Source organism: Platichthys flesus, chromosome 11 (genome assembly GCF_949316205.1).
Source record: "Platichthys flesus chromosome 11, fPlaFle2.1, whole genome shotgun sequence".
Classification (NCBI taxonomy): domain Eukaryota; kingdom Metazoa; phylum Chordata; class Actinopteri; order Pleuronectiformes; family Pleuronectidae; genus Platichthys; species Platichthys flesus.
Window position 1 is genome coordinate 18,055,214 of NC_084955.1, and position 14,998 is coordinate 18,070,211.

The 14,998-nt window shown below is 42.1% G+C and overlaps 3 protein-coding genes across 5 annotated transcripts; 2 read left to right on the forward strand and 1 right to left on the reverse strand.

Annotated features, from left to right (window-relative positions):
- The first annotated feature begins 829 nt into the window (after positions 1–829).
- Positions 830–3,219, forward strand: mrpl51 (mitochondrial ribosomal protein L51). Its single transcript, XM_062400076.1, has 4 exons — positions 830–1,010; positions 1,199–1,301; positions 2,009–2,116; positions 2,822–3,219. Exons 2-4 carry the CDS (start codon positions 1,211–1,213, stop codon positions 3,016–3,018), a joined length of 396 nt encoding a protein of 131 aa, XP_062256060.1. The 5' UTR covers positions 830–1,010; positions 1,199–1,210; the 3' UTR covers positions 3,019–3,219.
- Positions 3,220–4,364: 1,145 nt separating this feature from the next.
- On the forward strand, positions 4,365–9,595 carry LOC133965494 (vesicle-associated membrane protein 1-like). Of its 3 annotated transcripts, none has more exons than XM_062400081.1 (6): positions 4,365–4,800; positions 4,926–5,014; positions 5,912–6,044; positions 6,439–6,597; positions 6,960–7,011; positions 7,504–9,595. In XM_062400081.1, coding segments are annotated over exons 2-6 (363 nt in total). In that variant the 5' UTR covers positions 4,365–4,800; positions 4,926–5,012; the 3' UTR covers positions 7,521–9,595. The 3 variants fall into 3 exon arrangements, with proteins under 3 accessions (XP_062256065.1, XP_062256066.1, XP_062256064.1); XM_062400082.1 differs by having other exon boundaries at positions 4,365–4,649; XM_062400080.1 differs by having other exon boundaries at positions 4,365–5,014.
- A 125-nt stretch (positions 9,596–9,720) lies between these two features.
- Positions 9,721–14,965, reverse strand: tapbpl (TAP binding protein like). The gene is made up of 8 exons (XM_062400006.1): positions 14,026–14,965; positions 13,077–13,283; positions 12,727–12,996; positions 12,393–12,593; positions 11,727–11,894; positions 11,540–11,643; positions 11,058–11,283; positions 9,721–10,681 (listed from the first exon to the last, which is right to left on the reverse strand). Exons 1-8 carry the CDS (start codon positions 14,075–14,077, stop codon positions 10,614–10,616), a joined length of 1,296 nt encoding a protein of 431 aa, XP_062255990.1. The 5' UTR covers positions 14,078–14,965; the 3' UTR covers positions 9,721–10,613.
- Positions 14,966–14,998: the final 33 nt, after the last annotated feature.

Consider the following 14,998-nt stretch of genomic DNA (forward strand, 5'->3'; position numbering starts at 1 on the left):
TATTTTCAATAAAAAATGTTAATGGGAAAAGTACCACTGTAAGATAAATGTACCAGAGTAAGAAGTACAATATAAATGTATTTAATATAAAATGTAGTTTAGAATCTAGAAGTAGATTTGTATTATGTAACAGATCATGGAAATACTCAAGTAAGGCACAAGTATCTCAGACATGTAGGAGGTGGGATTTATGAGCTACACTGCACCCGGCCCCCAGGTGACGATCAAGACACGTTAGCTTCACTTTTGGGGAGCAGTTATGTTTTCCATTCAGAGTTTATGATTTAAATTAGTTTGGGCCAAATAACTCTTCACCTGAGCGACATAAACTGCAGCCTTTAAATTGACCACAAACTTTAGTTTGCTCAGTTGGAGTAAACCAGAGACTGGGAGATGCTGGTGGATGTAGGCCAACATCTTCTGGTCCCACCACAAATTGTCACCAACATTCTAAGCCCAGAGCAGGTACTCTGGCCTAACAGCTCCTCCGTGGAATTGACAGTGATAAGATGCTGCTGCTGCTGCTGCTGCTGCTGCTGCTGCTGCTGCTGCTGCTGCTGCTGCTGATGATGATGATGATGATGATGATGATGATGATGATGATGATGATCCCTTAATCTACTGGTGGTTGGCAACGTGACATCAAGCAACACAAATTTATTCAGAATCTTGTCCTACGTTGTAAAAACAGTGTTATGAAGGTGTACCTAACAAACTGAGCAGCGTAGATGTAATGGGTTGGACGTTCCAGCAGCGCTACCGCCCTCTACCGGGGGAAATGAAGCGATAAAGCTTTTTATACTTGCGCTGCTCTGCGGACACTACGGTAGCGGCGCGGTGCATTGTGGGACACAGAGTAAGATGGAGGCGACCAGCAGCTGCATGATGAAGCTTCAATAACATGTGTTTCAAAGGGTTAAATATCCGCGTGAAGCTTTTATTCTAACTCCAGTGTTAGAATAAACAAGGTGACTCCACCGGAGAGAAGCACGTGACCAGCGGGGAGACAGGTGGGTTCACGAGACTGACTTCACGTGCGAGCTAATGCTAAAGCTAAGGGTCAATGTGGAGGAGAGAGCGAGCAGCTGGCACTTTGGAAACATCCGTGATCAGCGTCCAATAGCTGGCTTGTTTGCTTGTTTGTTTGTTTGTTTGTTTAATTACTAACTACATGTCATCTCTCGGTATGTTTGCGTAGAACACGTGGGACATGTCTGTGCTGGGAGCTTTGCTGAGAGCCGGAGCGACCTTCCGTCACTCTGCTGGGAGCCTGCTGCAAACAGCCAGGGGCTTTTCCACAGGTGAGCACCGACACTGTCTGTGATCACACCAGCATGAACCCTGTTTCTAATGTCTGTGCTGCTGCTTACACCCTGCTGCTGCTGCTCAGTGGCTGAAGAAGCACCACATTATGTCAGTGAAAGTCCCAGTACCTCGTTTAAAAAAAAGACATCACTACAAGCAGAAGTTGTGGGTTTAAGTCAAAGTACAAAAACAAAGTAATGGCTGAGGTCCTTTCCCTTAATCCAACAAATTGTGAGCATCACTCTAACAGCTAGAGGTGGAGCAGGTTGAACTGATTTACACTTAACTTGTGTATGAGTGTTTCATGAACTTATTATGAGTGAAAAGTACAATATATTCCATCTGAAATGTTGGGAAGTAAAGTATAAAGTTGCAGAAATGTGCAAATACCTAGTAAAGGTGTAAGTGCCTTGATGCATAACTTTAGGTCTTTTATAATCTTGTGTATCTGTGGATGTTTTCATGTTGATGTTTCTTCTTTATTTGGGGTGGGGGGGTAGATATTAACAATGATACAAATCAGATAAATAAGGGAATTCCTACACTTGAGAAGCAGGAAATTTAAGTTTTTATTTGTGTCACTTATTACTTATCCTCCTGATAAATTTGATGTGAAGCCATACATCTGTGTATCCACTGATTTTAAGAGTCACTGAATGTGTAGGTTACTCAACAGTTAATTTAAACATTATGTTGTGGTCAGGTACGAGCTGCCAGATCAGGATGCACGCCATCCCTCAGCCGAAGAGGGTGGACAGGTGGACCGAGAAGAGGAGCATGTTCGGAGTTTATGACAACATCGGCATATTAGGCAAGTACCCTGAACCGGCTTTTTATTTCCTTTAGTAGACCATCTCAGACATATTCAAAATGTATTCATTGTACTATGGATCCAAATATGTTTTTCAAATTGTTATTTATTGGAATCAAACCAAAGTCTCCCGTTAGGTCATGTTTTGAGTTGTTAGATGTATTTTCCCCAGATAAATAAGGTGAGTAGATTATGCATACAGGTTTACTTTATTCTTATGAACTTTTAAAATATTTTTTATTACATAAGAGACATTTAAATTGTGTAAACTTGAGATGGGACAGATTAATGAGAGGCGGTGGACTAGTGGCAGAAACTTGGACTATGGGCAGAAAAGGTCTCTGGTTCGACTCTGGTTCATCTCAACGGAGTAAAAACAAAAGACGTCCAAAAATCCAAGAGGATTCCCCCTACCCTGTCTAGTGCCCCTGAACAAGGCACCTTACTCCCTCAACATCTGCTCCCCAGGCGCTGTACATGGCTGCTCACTGCTCTGTGTGTCCTGCACCAGATGGGTTAAAAGCAGAGGCTAAATTTCCTAAAACTGCATGAGTGTGTCTGTGCGTGTGTTTGGGATAAATAAATGGATGGTTCCATGCTTAGTTTTGGGTTTTCTACAACTGTGCCAATTTTTCCACTTTCCCAGCTTCTGCTTGCTTCCTGTATGCGGAGCTTAAACTGATAAATCTCCTTTTGTGCCTGCAGGAGATTTTAAAGCTCATCCCAAAGACCTTATTATAGCCCCGTGCTGGTTGAAGGGTTTCAAAGGTAATGAACTGCAGCGTCTAATTCGTAAGAAGAAGATGGTGGGAAACCGAATGATGACGTTGGAAAAACACAACCTGGAGAAGAGGATCAAATTCCTCTACAAACACTTCAACCGCTTCGGCAAACATCGCTAACCTCAACGTCAACCGACCAGCCAATAGGAACTGTTTGAGTCATGTTCTCACTGTGCCGGATATTTCTATGTTTCTAAGATGCGTTATCTATTTTCAATCATTTATTGATTGCGTTTGTCCCTGTTAACAATAATGATTTTTTTTTTTTTTTAAACACAAAATGCGTGATATAAAAACCTGAAAATAAATTATAAAAATGGATTTGAAAAGAAGCCTTGTTTAGTGCCTTCCAGCCGATGTTAACTCCCTCAGGATCCATTCAAGATTGAATGATTCTTGCTGATGCTTGAGTTTATACCCAAATCAGTGGGACGACATTATACAAATAAAACTGTGTGGACAGCCAGGAGTAAGATGATTATTCTACAATCTGTTGGGAACATCTCAAGAAAGCCTGGAGGGAATTTGTTCAAATTTGGCAAAGTATTCCCTTGAACTCGTGGATGAACTGAGGAGATTTGGGGGTCAAAGGTCCTGTTGACCTCTTAAGAGTCTGGAAAAGAAATGCATATAGACAGAAACTGCTCTGGTTAGTGGAGACGACCACAGGTCGGTCATTCTAGTACATATATATAAAATCAGTAGAAATGTTGATGCTTGAGATTCTTCTGCTTCTAGAAGAGTGAACACCAAATCTAGTGACTGTTAAACACGATCTTCAGAAAGTATTGACATTAATACAACGTGGAAACTGCCTCCACTCATCTTTCAACAGGACTCTAGATGACAACCACTTCTTTAGAGCAGTGAGTAGAAAGTTATACGATTATAATCAGAGTAAAGTGTAAGTGACAGTCATGGCTCAGGACATCCGCATGATCAAATGTCCCTGTGCAGATGATTAAATAACATGGGGAAATAAAACAAAACTCACTTATTAAATATATATTTGTGGCTTTTAAAATGTTTGTGTTTCCTCTTAAAATAATTATACATTCTCAAACTGCCATTCAGATTTTCCTTTAAATGGAGCGTGTAGCTCACAGCAGTGACATGCAAATCTGTGATGCGTTCCCGTGCTCAATTAGCCTCGTGGTCTCTTGTGCAGAGAGTTGATGATCAAAAGGTTCCAGAAATCAAAGTAGAGAGAATGAAAAAAAAAAAGGGCAAATGTGTCACATGAGGAGGTGGATGAAGAGGAGGAACAGGAGAATCCCAGGCCCGGGAGGAAACGGTCGAGTCAACACTCCGTCGGCGTCCACTGTACCGCAGTGTCGCCCCCCCCCCCCCCCCCCCCACCCGACACACAGGGAGCTGCAGTACTGCAAAGTGTGAGAGGGGAGAGAGGGGGAGGGGAGGAGGAGGAGGGGAGGGGAGGGGGGAACCGCACTGTGGTTACGAGTCCAAGTGGAGGGAGGCAGGAGGAGAGACGCATTATTGCAGCAGCCAACGGTGCCATAACACTTTTTACCCGGACGAGAGAAAGAGAGAGAGAGAGGGAGAGAGAGAGAGAGAAGGGAGGTGCAGAAATCAAACCGAATCTTCATGACCGGACTTTTCTTTTCTTCATCCTACATTTAAAAAAAAAAAGCTGTTTCTAGGAGAAGTGTCAGCCTCCCGGAGCAGGAGGAGCCGCTGCAGGGACACAACATACCCGGACATCCTCCTCCTGCACGGATTATAACCCAGAGGTACTTTCATCGCCCTCTTCTTCCTCCTCCTCATCCTCCTCTGTTTCTCTTCTTCTTCACATCACAAGCTCGGCTGCTTGCGCCCGTGTTGCGGTACTTTTGAACGCATCGCTCCGGAGGACCCGCTCCACTGCGCCAAACATCCCCGCGCGTCAGTTTCCTCTCCATCACTCCAAGCGTTTGGGACTTTGATTGGGACCAGTGCCTAGAAATCCAAGTCTCCTTCATCCCAGTGATCTCTCTGTTTTTTTTCTTTCTTTTCGTGTGGTACTTCAGGACCTCCTTCTCTCCTCCTCCTCTTCCTCTTCCTCATCCTCCTCTTTCTCCACTGCCCGTGAGTCAGTTCAAACAGCTGCAGAGAAGATGTGAGTATTAATGCGTCTTTTCTCCTGCGCTCTTTATCACTATATAACATCACAATATGTCTGATGCATGGGTTTGTATTTGCTCATATTCACATCCATTGGATTCGCTGCATGTTTTCCAGTACGAGTTGTTTTTTGATTCTGTTACATTTTGCGGCTGAACTGGTTTCTTTCAGCTTGACAGATTTTGCTGACGTAAGTGAAAAAAGATTCCGTCACAGCGTCACTAAATAATGAATTCGAGAGTTGAGGTTAGTCATTTAAGGGATCTGCTGTGTTTGAATCCAGGTTTTTATATATAGAATTACATCGCAGATAGATTTGTATATATATTATAATGTGAATTAGAAGGGAAATTAGGATTGAAGGACTTTTTTGTTTGCCTAGTGTTAAAGAACCTTCATGAAAGATGATGCAGACATTATGGTTACAGTTGCTTCATTTTTATTTATTTATTAACTTGTCCTCCTCCAGCGTCAGTGACAGGGTGATTTGTATAAAAGTGTCCTGCAGTGAGGCAGTGGCTTGTTCCCTGTGTTTTACACCTCCACTCCCCCCTGCTGGTGGCTTCACCACCAACCACTGCACTCACCCTTCTCCACCCAACCCAACTCTCCTTATCATTCTTCTTGGGCATGACTTTCGGTTTCTTGCCTCCTATCTGTGTCCTAGACTTTCTTATTTTAATTTTTCTCCCTTTCTTCACCTCACCTGCTCATCCTTTCCTCTTCTCCTCCTCTCTTTACTTCTTACTCCCCTCATTCTTCACCCTGCAAATGCAGTTTTTCTCAGTTGCTATCCCACCTCTGTAATCTGCAAATTAATCCCTGCAGTAGGTGCGTGGCTCTCTATGGTATAAACTCTATATTATTAATATTATCTTTTGCTTCTCGTCAGGTCTGCCCCAGATGCCGCCGCAGCCGGAGCCCCCGGTGCTCCAGGAGCCCCCGATGGATCTGGCCAACCTCCAGGCCCACCCAACACCTCCAGCAACCGCAGGCTACAGCAGACACAGGCCCAAGTAGAGGAGGTGAGCTGAAGCACGCCAGTCGAAGAGTCAGGGCCAGAATTTGATTTTCATGACACATGTCAGTGTTGATGCTGCAGAGGAATCTCATCAGAGGCTTGATAGTGAAACATCTGTCCCTACGTTATACACACAGTGGACATACACTGAGACACTGACATCCAAGCATGTGAAAGGCTTTATCGCTGCTCTGAGGTTCTATTGAAAGGTCTGCTCTTCTTGATATATGACAGCCTCTTATGTAATTTGCAAATGGATTGCAACTACTTATTTATTCATGTTTGTTATGTATAGTGCACCATATCTACAGAAAGCCCTCCACCCCGTGTGCTGCTCTCCTTTAACCATGCTTGTTATTCCCATCATCTCCCCTCCACATCGCTGCCAAATGGTCTAGGTGGTGGACATCATGCGGGTGAATGTGGACAAGGTTTTGGAAAGGGACCAGAAGCTCTCAGAGCTGGATGACAGAGCGGATGCTCTCCAAGCCGGAGCCTCCCAGTTTGAAAGCTGCGCAGCCAAGCTAAAGAACAAGTACTGGTGGAAGAACTGCAAGGTGGGTACATTAGTCTGGGTCCATTAAACAGACTCGTCACCGAAATAAACTCATGGTGTATTCATGTGCCTATTAGTACGTAGTGTACTGCTCAGAGATGAATATGCTGTGATGGACACAATTTAAGTGTGAATCCAATCCTCAGCTTTTTCAGTGAAGTGCATCAAACAGCATTTTCAGCCTGAGGTGCGTTCAGGCGAACCCAGTGACTGTGCTGGGGAATCTCTCCAGACTCATCTGTTAATGAGCTGCTGTGCACGTTGGAACAGATGCTTTAGGGAAAACAGGAAATTGTAGAGTTTTCAACACAGATGAACCATTATCGTAAATATCTTTGTCTTATGTGTTATATGTTTTTTCAGATGATGATCATGATGGGCATCATTGGTGTCATTGTGGTTGGAATAATATTCTGTAAGTAGAAGACACATAGTTTCATCTCTATCCTTTCACCAACAGTTATTGGTTGATGAAGTTGATTGATATACATGTTTATAATAACAGTTAAGGTTCTTTTAAAAAGTAGCTGATCATTCAACACTGGCTTTCCTCCAAATTTAGCAATTTACAATTATCGAAAAAAATATCTTTTATACATGGCAACAATGTACATGTTGGTGTATATTATATATATATTGCATATATTAATATATACATATTAGTGTTGATGTACAATGGCTGTAACTTTACATTTGATTTAAATAAAGAATTAGTTCTGGTTTTGTCGAAGGACACTGACAGAACATAAAAAAATCTCCTTCATAAATAATTATGCCCGATTTTTCATGCTCAATATATTTTTTAAACCAACCTGTAAACTTCAAAGGAAGAGCTCAATCTGCTCTGTTTTGTTTTCATGAAGGTTACAGCTTTAGACTAATGTCTTCCCCTCTCCTTCATCCACAGTGTACTTCTTCTACTGAACTCAGACCATCAAAACGGATGGATATGGACTTGAGAATGATACGAGGGAGAGAAAAAAAACAACTAGCGCCACTCCTCCCTCTTTTATCCGTCCTCTCCTCCCTCTCTTCACACAGTCTTCCATCCAACCATCTTGCACTTACACATGACTTTAGTGTTAATAGGTGTGTCTGCTTTCTTTGTCCCTCCCTGTTCCCTCCCTCCTTATCGGTTTCTTCCACTGTTTTGGCGTGAAGTCGAACTCCCTCGCTCTCTCCCGTCTCTGCACCTCATGTATTATTGAAGGCCGTAGCAGGCGGAGTGAAAGAGGAAGAAAGAAAGAGAAGGAGGGAGGGACGGAGGGAGAGAGAAAAATCCTTGTGACACGGGAACACACAGGTCTATGAGCCCAATGAATGGAGCCATGGGGGGTGATGTACAGTGTACAGAGGGTGAATGTGTGCAGGGAGATTGAACCAGAGTTTGCAGTCCTTTCTACACCTGATACACCAAAGCTTATTCATATTAACTTTTATGAGAGTCCTGCATTTGTAAATTGATACTGACATGCCAAACTAACACTCTCCTCCTCCTCCTCCTCCTCATCCTCCTCCTCCTCCTCCTCATCCTCCTCCTCCTCCTGCTCCTCTTCCTCACCACTGCTTCCATCATCGCTGCTTCCTAACACAAGGTCATGTTAGATTAAGATTGTGATCGGTTTTGTTGTATGCGCGTGTGTATTTGTGATCCAAAGCATTGTAGCTAGTAGCTTTTTCCAAGTTTAGTGACTTTTTCTCCTCCTGCTTAACTTTCTCTTGCTTAGCCTCTTACTTCTCCGATGTTTAGTGATAGAAAAGTGAAAGATGTGAAAACGGGGTGAGGGTTTAAGAAAAGGAAGAAGTGATTCAGGGATATGTAGTTTGAGCATTGCATCATTTTTCAGCATAAATAAGTGGAAAACTTGTGTCTGGACCAGGAAGCGACTCCTGACTTGTAGTTCTATAACGATGCTTCATTTGTATGGGGGGTTTTGTACCACAGGTGGTGGCATGTAACTTTATGCTTAGCGGCATGAGCAGCGAGGTGAGCAGACGAGCAGCCACTGACAGACAATCTACTGTGTACATGAACCCCTCCGACGCAGAGGAAGGCCTCTCAAATCCGTCCTTGGACGGACTCACAGCCATAGACAGATGAATGCGTAGCATCGCATTTCAAACAGGTAAAAAAAACGTCCAGAGTCGTGTTGGCACAAGTGTTTGTGTGATTGTTGTTTCCAAGTTGATCCGATCTATGGAAAAGCAGCGAAACGGGAGAAGAGACTTGATTGGGACACCTCGGAGCCGCCCGGCCCTCCCGCTGCCCCCTCACCCGCTCACATGAAAACAGACCCAGCCGCCACCCTCAGTTCAGTCACAGTCAAAAAGAGGTGTTTGTTTTTATCTTGCATGGCAAACGGTGTCCATAGTTTTGCCTATTTGTGTGACCTGTGTATCTGCCATGTCTGAATCTAACTGCCGATTGTACATTTTCTTTTGTTAGTGGTTTCCAGGACCTATGTATATTTTCTGATCTGATAATTACTGCTTATGCAATGCAATGACGCCGAGGAGTTTGCCAGGTTTTAAATTCACTTGCTCCTGAGAGAAAAATTATATCCAGAGACTGCAAACAACTGCTACTATCGTGAACTGTTAAATAATTGTAGTATTGTATGAGTAGAACCATAGTACACATCCGTCAGACGATGCTCCTGAAAACAAGTTTATGAATTCTTTCAGGTTTTTCTGGGAGGGAGGTGGGGGGGGCTGTTGTTGGAGAAAAGCTTGTTTTCCTTTCCTCAGACTGATTTTTGAGAGTTGATGAAATTGTGAAAATATGAACAACCTTAAGTGCAAAGGGAATTTATGAATAATTGTAGCAGTTCCAGTCCTAAATTACCCGATGGTATTGTGCAACAACAGTATTAAAGGGTAATTACCACATTAGGTATGAGAACAAGTGTGATTTACAGTAAGAGATGCAACTGGATTTGCGAAAAAACAAATGCATGCTTACCACTTTTGCTGATGCCAATAAAGAAATCATCAATAGACCTGACGACTGACCTTTGTTATACGTTCTTTTAGTAATTTAGACCTGGTTGTTTCCCTCCATTACCTGAACTTCAACTGGCATCAATACACAGATTCCTGTGATTTGAAAAAGATTAAACACAAATTCAAATTTTATGATTTTTTTTTAATGCAGACAAACAAAAAGACATTTGCAACAATAATAAACCACAGGGGCGTATCCAGGGGCAGGGGGCCACTGGTCCCAGCTGAAATCTGACTGGCCCCTGAAGTGCCCTTGTCCAGTCAATACTTCACTCATTAACAATACTAACAATAATATAATTTGCAAATAATTTACATTTTCGAAGCTTTTTTTTATAGAATGTGCATAAAAAGGCTCAAATTTCAAAATATATTTATTGATGTTTGGCTTTGCTTAAAGCTTCAGCACTAACTCAATTGTGCACTGATGTTATAATTGGCTCCTCTCTGTAAATTGTGGCCCCTTTCTGGCCCCTGATTTAGAACTATCCTTACTCTGCCTCTGAATAACTATAGAAAAAGAAGCAACAAACTCCAACAGGGATCATTTTAGAGTCTGTATCACAAAATCCTTATAGATGAAAAGAAAATGACAAAAAACAGTAACAATATCAACATCACACAAATAGACAAAGAGAAAGAGCCATAATAACAAAATTACACATTCAAACAGCATCAGTGAGCGCAACAAATACATAGTATGAAAAAAATCAATTACAGTTTGTAATTTGAAAATTGGGATTTATGCAGGTGCTAAGAATTGATTACAGAAATGTGAGTGAATCACCACAAACAACATTCAACAAAAAAATATATCAAACAAATATACACATCAAAATTAAATTACTATCTTTTTGCCCAACATATGTCTTTATCCAGTCAAGAGGAGGCTACATTCATTGTAAGAACCTAACAAAGATTTTTTTTTTGTAAGTTAAGCAGTAATAACTTAGAGACGTGTTAATGACACAAATGAAGTCAGGAGGATTTACTCAGAATCTCCACATACGACACTTATCTCATAAGATTGTAGAAGAAAATGACAGTGACAATCAGGAAACCCAGAACAATCAAATAGGAATCTGTGGAGAGAAAGAAAAATAAGTGTTGAAGTTACATTACATTAGATAGAAATTAAAGTGAACAGTATTTAATGCAGATCACTGACAGATCACTGCTTTATAAAAATAACCAGGATCTATTATTTCTATTCCTTCTACATTAAATATTGATCTTTAGATGTTTAGTAGATCGATTTCGTAAACATAATATCTTAAGTCTACCTTTAGGGTTTTGCCAAACATTTTGACCAGTTTTCACTTCAATTCAAAGTTGAGCTGATTAGATTTCGACTTGTAGTTGTAGCCTTATATTCGCCTTACAGTAGTGAATGTGATATCAATCTTCTCACATGCTTCTCAGCAAGAAAGTCAATGTTATTAAAGCCAAACTTATTACCTTGCTCTGGACTTTGTACCTCCACACTCAGAGAGAGAGGAGCGTCCAGGGTTTGGTGAGACACCCTGCAGATGATTTTGGTGCCTGGGGGGACAGTGGGGGGCACAGCCAGGTGAGAGGACAGGGAGTACGTCCTGTCGCTATGCTGCCGATGGCTGGACAGTGATCCCTGATCTGGAAAGACTGCAGGCTCTGTATCTGTAGGCGACATGGATAACCACTCCATCTGAGAGGCAGAGGGAAGAAGACAGTTATGATCTGTAAAAAAACAATTCACCAAACACCCACCAGATCAAAACGCCTAATGCCTCAGGCTCATCGTCAGGTAGGATTAAGTGTTTGCTGTCTCTGTACTTTACAATCCAGAATGGCTTTGCAATACTATCAGAAGATTAATAACTGAAGTTCTTTCCTAGAAATTCAGTGGTAGAAAAAGGATAATGTCCAGAATAAGGCTCCATCTAAAATCAGAGTTTACAGACCTGAACATCCAGTGGGAAGTAGTTACTGCAGTGACAGCTCAGTGTCTGAGGAGAATCTTTCTTCAAAACCAGCTTCTCCTCTGATAGCGAAACGTGGGGCGGCTCTGAACACAAAGAATCAGGGGAGGAATGTAAAGCGGGCTGTGGATGCTCTTGACTTAAGAGATCGGATCATAGCAGCACTCACGAATAACATGGAGTTGAATGACTTGCTGCGCGTGGAAAAGGCCTGAGGTAACGGTACAGATGTAGGACCCCTCGTCCGAAACCTGCACCTTGTTCAGGGTCACAGAGACGTTCCCCTCACTGGCAACCCCGGAGGCATCCATGCTGGAGCCTGTCCTTTCTGCATGCACTGAAAAACATACAATGAGACGTGATGAGGGACAAGACATCCTCAAGACAATCAGAGATTCCAAAATAGATGAGTGACAGACATTGATGTGATAGGAATTCTAGTTATGAAGGTAATTAAAGCCCATCATCATTGTAAGATGTCTATTGTTCCATTAGTCTCAGTTAACTCCTCATACATGTAGAATTTGGGGAGCCTACAGATGTGTGTTTTTGTAAATGTGTGTGTGTGTATATGTGTGTGTGTGTGTGTGTGTGTGTGTGTGCAAAAGTTAGTGGAGTCTGGAGGGGCTGAATGAATAAACGTGCAGGACGGATGTTAATGGGCCTGAACATGGTCTAAGAGTTTAGTTAATTTTTGTTTAAAGTCCACGACATTGATATATTGATCAACAACCTGATGTATCAGTGAAATTTCCCAAAAGATTTCCTCACTATTGTACCATCCTCATCTGTGTTGTCACCTTCAGAGCTACAGAAAGTAATTCTAGGCACTCACCAACTGTGTTTCCTTCTGCGTCATCCAGCCTTGTCTTCATATCAAACACTTTGTGCCCCTTCCCTCTGTGCTGCATCCGCCATTCAATGCCCACATCCAGGGATGAGACTTTCTCGTGCTGCTTGAAGCCACAGTTGAGGAGGACCTCACCACTCAGAGGGGCATTTACAGACTTAACATGGGAAAACACCAGGAATATCACTGGGGGACAGAAAGACAACAAAGACAACAGCAGAGACAAAGTCATGAGAGGGATGCTATAGACCATTTAACGAAACAAGGAATGGAAAAGGTCCAATGATTAAATGAGAAATCTCCAAACGCTGCATCTCACCCTCAATCGGCAGACAACCCGACTGGCTGAGAGGCAGACCCAGTTTGCTTTGCATCAGTGTTGTGTGATCCTTCTCCACCACAGTGGTCTGCAGGATCAACACAGTGCTGAACTCAACTCCCTCAACATTAATGGACACCATGAAATAGGCTGGATCCGAGCCTCCCTGGGATCCTCGAGGAGCGTAGCGGCTTATTTCACACATCACCTCCTGCTCGTTGCAGTCCGCATGGAGCAGCACATCTGCACCGGGGATCTCGACCGATGACACTGCCACAGAGGGATGAGAGGAGACGTTCAGCACATGCTTATGTTGCACCAAGCTTTACACGTAGAGGAAAAAACACAACCTTGGGCCTCAAACAGAATGAGGTCTGGGTCAGGGACTGAGGGTGGGACAAACTGAGTAAGAGTTTCCAGCGATTCCTCAGGAGCCACTGCGACATCTCTAAAGACGAGAGTAGCTGGAGTCCGCGTGAAGGCGGCGCCCATTCCATGATGGCCGACTCCGTCTTCCACCAGGGTGCAGGACAGAACCACATCGGCAACTCCATCCGCTGAGGCACACGGGGCAGACACACGTAAAACACCAAAAAGTTTATTATCTTCTTGAATTAAAACCTAATGGATACATGTCAACTTTTACAGTTATACAGTTTAGAACAATGATATTAATTTTACTGAAATAAATTGATAAATAAACTGTGAAAAAGTTAGAGAAGAGGTAATAATGTCTGATCTACTGAGCCTACCACATGGCAGCAGACCTAAATAAACAAGGCATATTCAAGATCTTGTCCTACATTCTAAACAATATAATTAATATATCCACGGTTTCATAATTGCTTGAACGCTTTGTGGAAAACACTGGGTCCTTTCGTATTGATTAAAAGGAAACCAGGAAGTAAGCTCTGATGTTTTAGCTTCTATATTCACTTGTATTGTTCCAGGAGGATTTTACAAAAAAGTAACTACTCAGTCTAATCCATTTATCAAAAACTTATTATCAGAAAAATATGTTTTATTCAATATTTGTCATGAGACTTCTTTGTATATTCAGTTTACCTACTGTTCACTGACTGGAAGACTCCATGTAAGACTGTATAACCAGTCGATTTCAAAGAATGAACTGGGAGGGTATGCTATTAAATGCACAGCTTCTATTTGATTCAAAATGTGTGCCAATTACAAGTTTATTAACCTCCGAAACATGATCAAAATAAGCCCTACCAGTCAAATACTGGTAATATATTGGCGCTACTATGTCCAGCCTTAATATGCCCGGATAAATAATCTTACCACAAACGCACGTCATGAAGTATCCAAACAAAACGACTTCAGTTATCATCATGGAGTCTGACTTGCTCTTCTTAAAAGTTTAAGTTGAGTTAGCACGAGATGAAGTGACACAAGTGAAAGAGAACAAAATTAACAAAAATCGCTTTCGCTTTTGATTTCCACGTCCAGCAGCAGCAGCAGCTCACTGCGTCACTGCAGTCTGAGAGTTCTACTTTTTTACTTTTACCACAAGGATACACGTGCAGCAGCTGTACATTCGTATATGATCCAGTCTTATAGTAAAGTCCAGATGATGTACAGCAGCCGTACATCTGCAGAACACGCTGAGGAGGAGGTGAAGAGGCAGTGAGCAGCGGGGTCGACCAATCACAGAGGGGCATGGAGCGGGTCATTAGTTTCTATGGAGACACGGAAATGACGGTGGCCCTGAGAGATCAACGTGCTTCGAAAAACATGCGAGTAGGTGAAAAGGTGAATATATAAAACATTCTCATCTATTTGACAACACGGTATTTAGTTGTTGTGAGTTAGTGATCTTGTTGTGGGTATTTGGTTTTGTTGTGAGTATAAGGTATTGTTGTGGGTATTGGGTTGTTTTTGGTTGTGTTGTAAATATTTAATTATTTGTTTGTGTTGTGAGTATTTGGTTGTTTGGTCATGTTGGGAGTAATTGGTTGTTTGGTCGTGTTGTGAGTACTTTGTTATGTTTAGTTGTGTTGTGAGTATTTGGTTGTTTGGTCATGTTTGGAGTATTTGGTTGTTTGGTCGTGTTGTGAGTAATTTGTTATGTTTAGTTGTCTTGTGAGTATTTGGTTGATTGTTGATGATGTGAGTTTTTGATTGTGTTGTGAGTATTTGGTTTTGAATGAGTATTCTGTATTGTTGTGAGTGTTTGGTTGTGCCAGAAACACTTGGAAGCCGACCACACTTGGTTATTAATATACACACTTTCGCAATTTATGGTGCACAAAGT

Coding starts and splice junctions, on each gene's coding strand:
- mrpl51 (XM_062400076.1), top strand. CDS start 1,211: ATGTCTGTGCTGGGAGCTTTGCTGAGAGCCGGAGCGACCTTCCGTCAC. Junction 1,302..2,008: donor AGCCAGGGGCTTTTCCACAG/GTGAGCACCGAC, acceptor TGTTGTGGTCAG/GTACGAGCTGCCAGATCAGG. Junction 2,117..2,821: donor TGACAACATCGGCATATTAG/GCAAGTACCCTG, acceptor TTGTGCCTGCAG/GAGATTTTAAAGCTCATCCC.
- LOC133965494 (XM_062400080.1), top strand. Junction 6,045..6,438: donor CACAGGCCCAAGTAGAGGAG/GTGAGCTGAAGC, acceptor CAAATGGTCTAG/GTGGTGGACATCATGCGGGT. Junction 6,598..6,959: donor ACTGGTGGAAGAACTGCAAG/GTGGGTACATTA, acceptor ATGTTTTTTCAG/ATGATGATCATGATGGGCAT.
- tapbpl (XM_062400006.1), bottom strand. CDS start 14,077: ATGATGATAACTGAAGTCGTTTTGTTTGGATACTTCATGACGTGCGTT. Junction 13,284..14,025: donor CTTCATGACGTGCGTTTGTG/GTAAGATTATTT, acceptor CGTGTGCCTCAG/CGGATGGAGTTGCCGATGTG. Junction 12,594..12,726: donor GGGTTGTCTGCCGATTGAGG/GTGAGATGCAGC, acceptor TCTGTCCCCCAG/TGATATTCCTGGTGTTTTCC.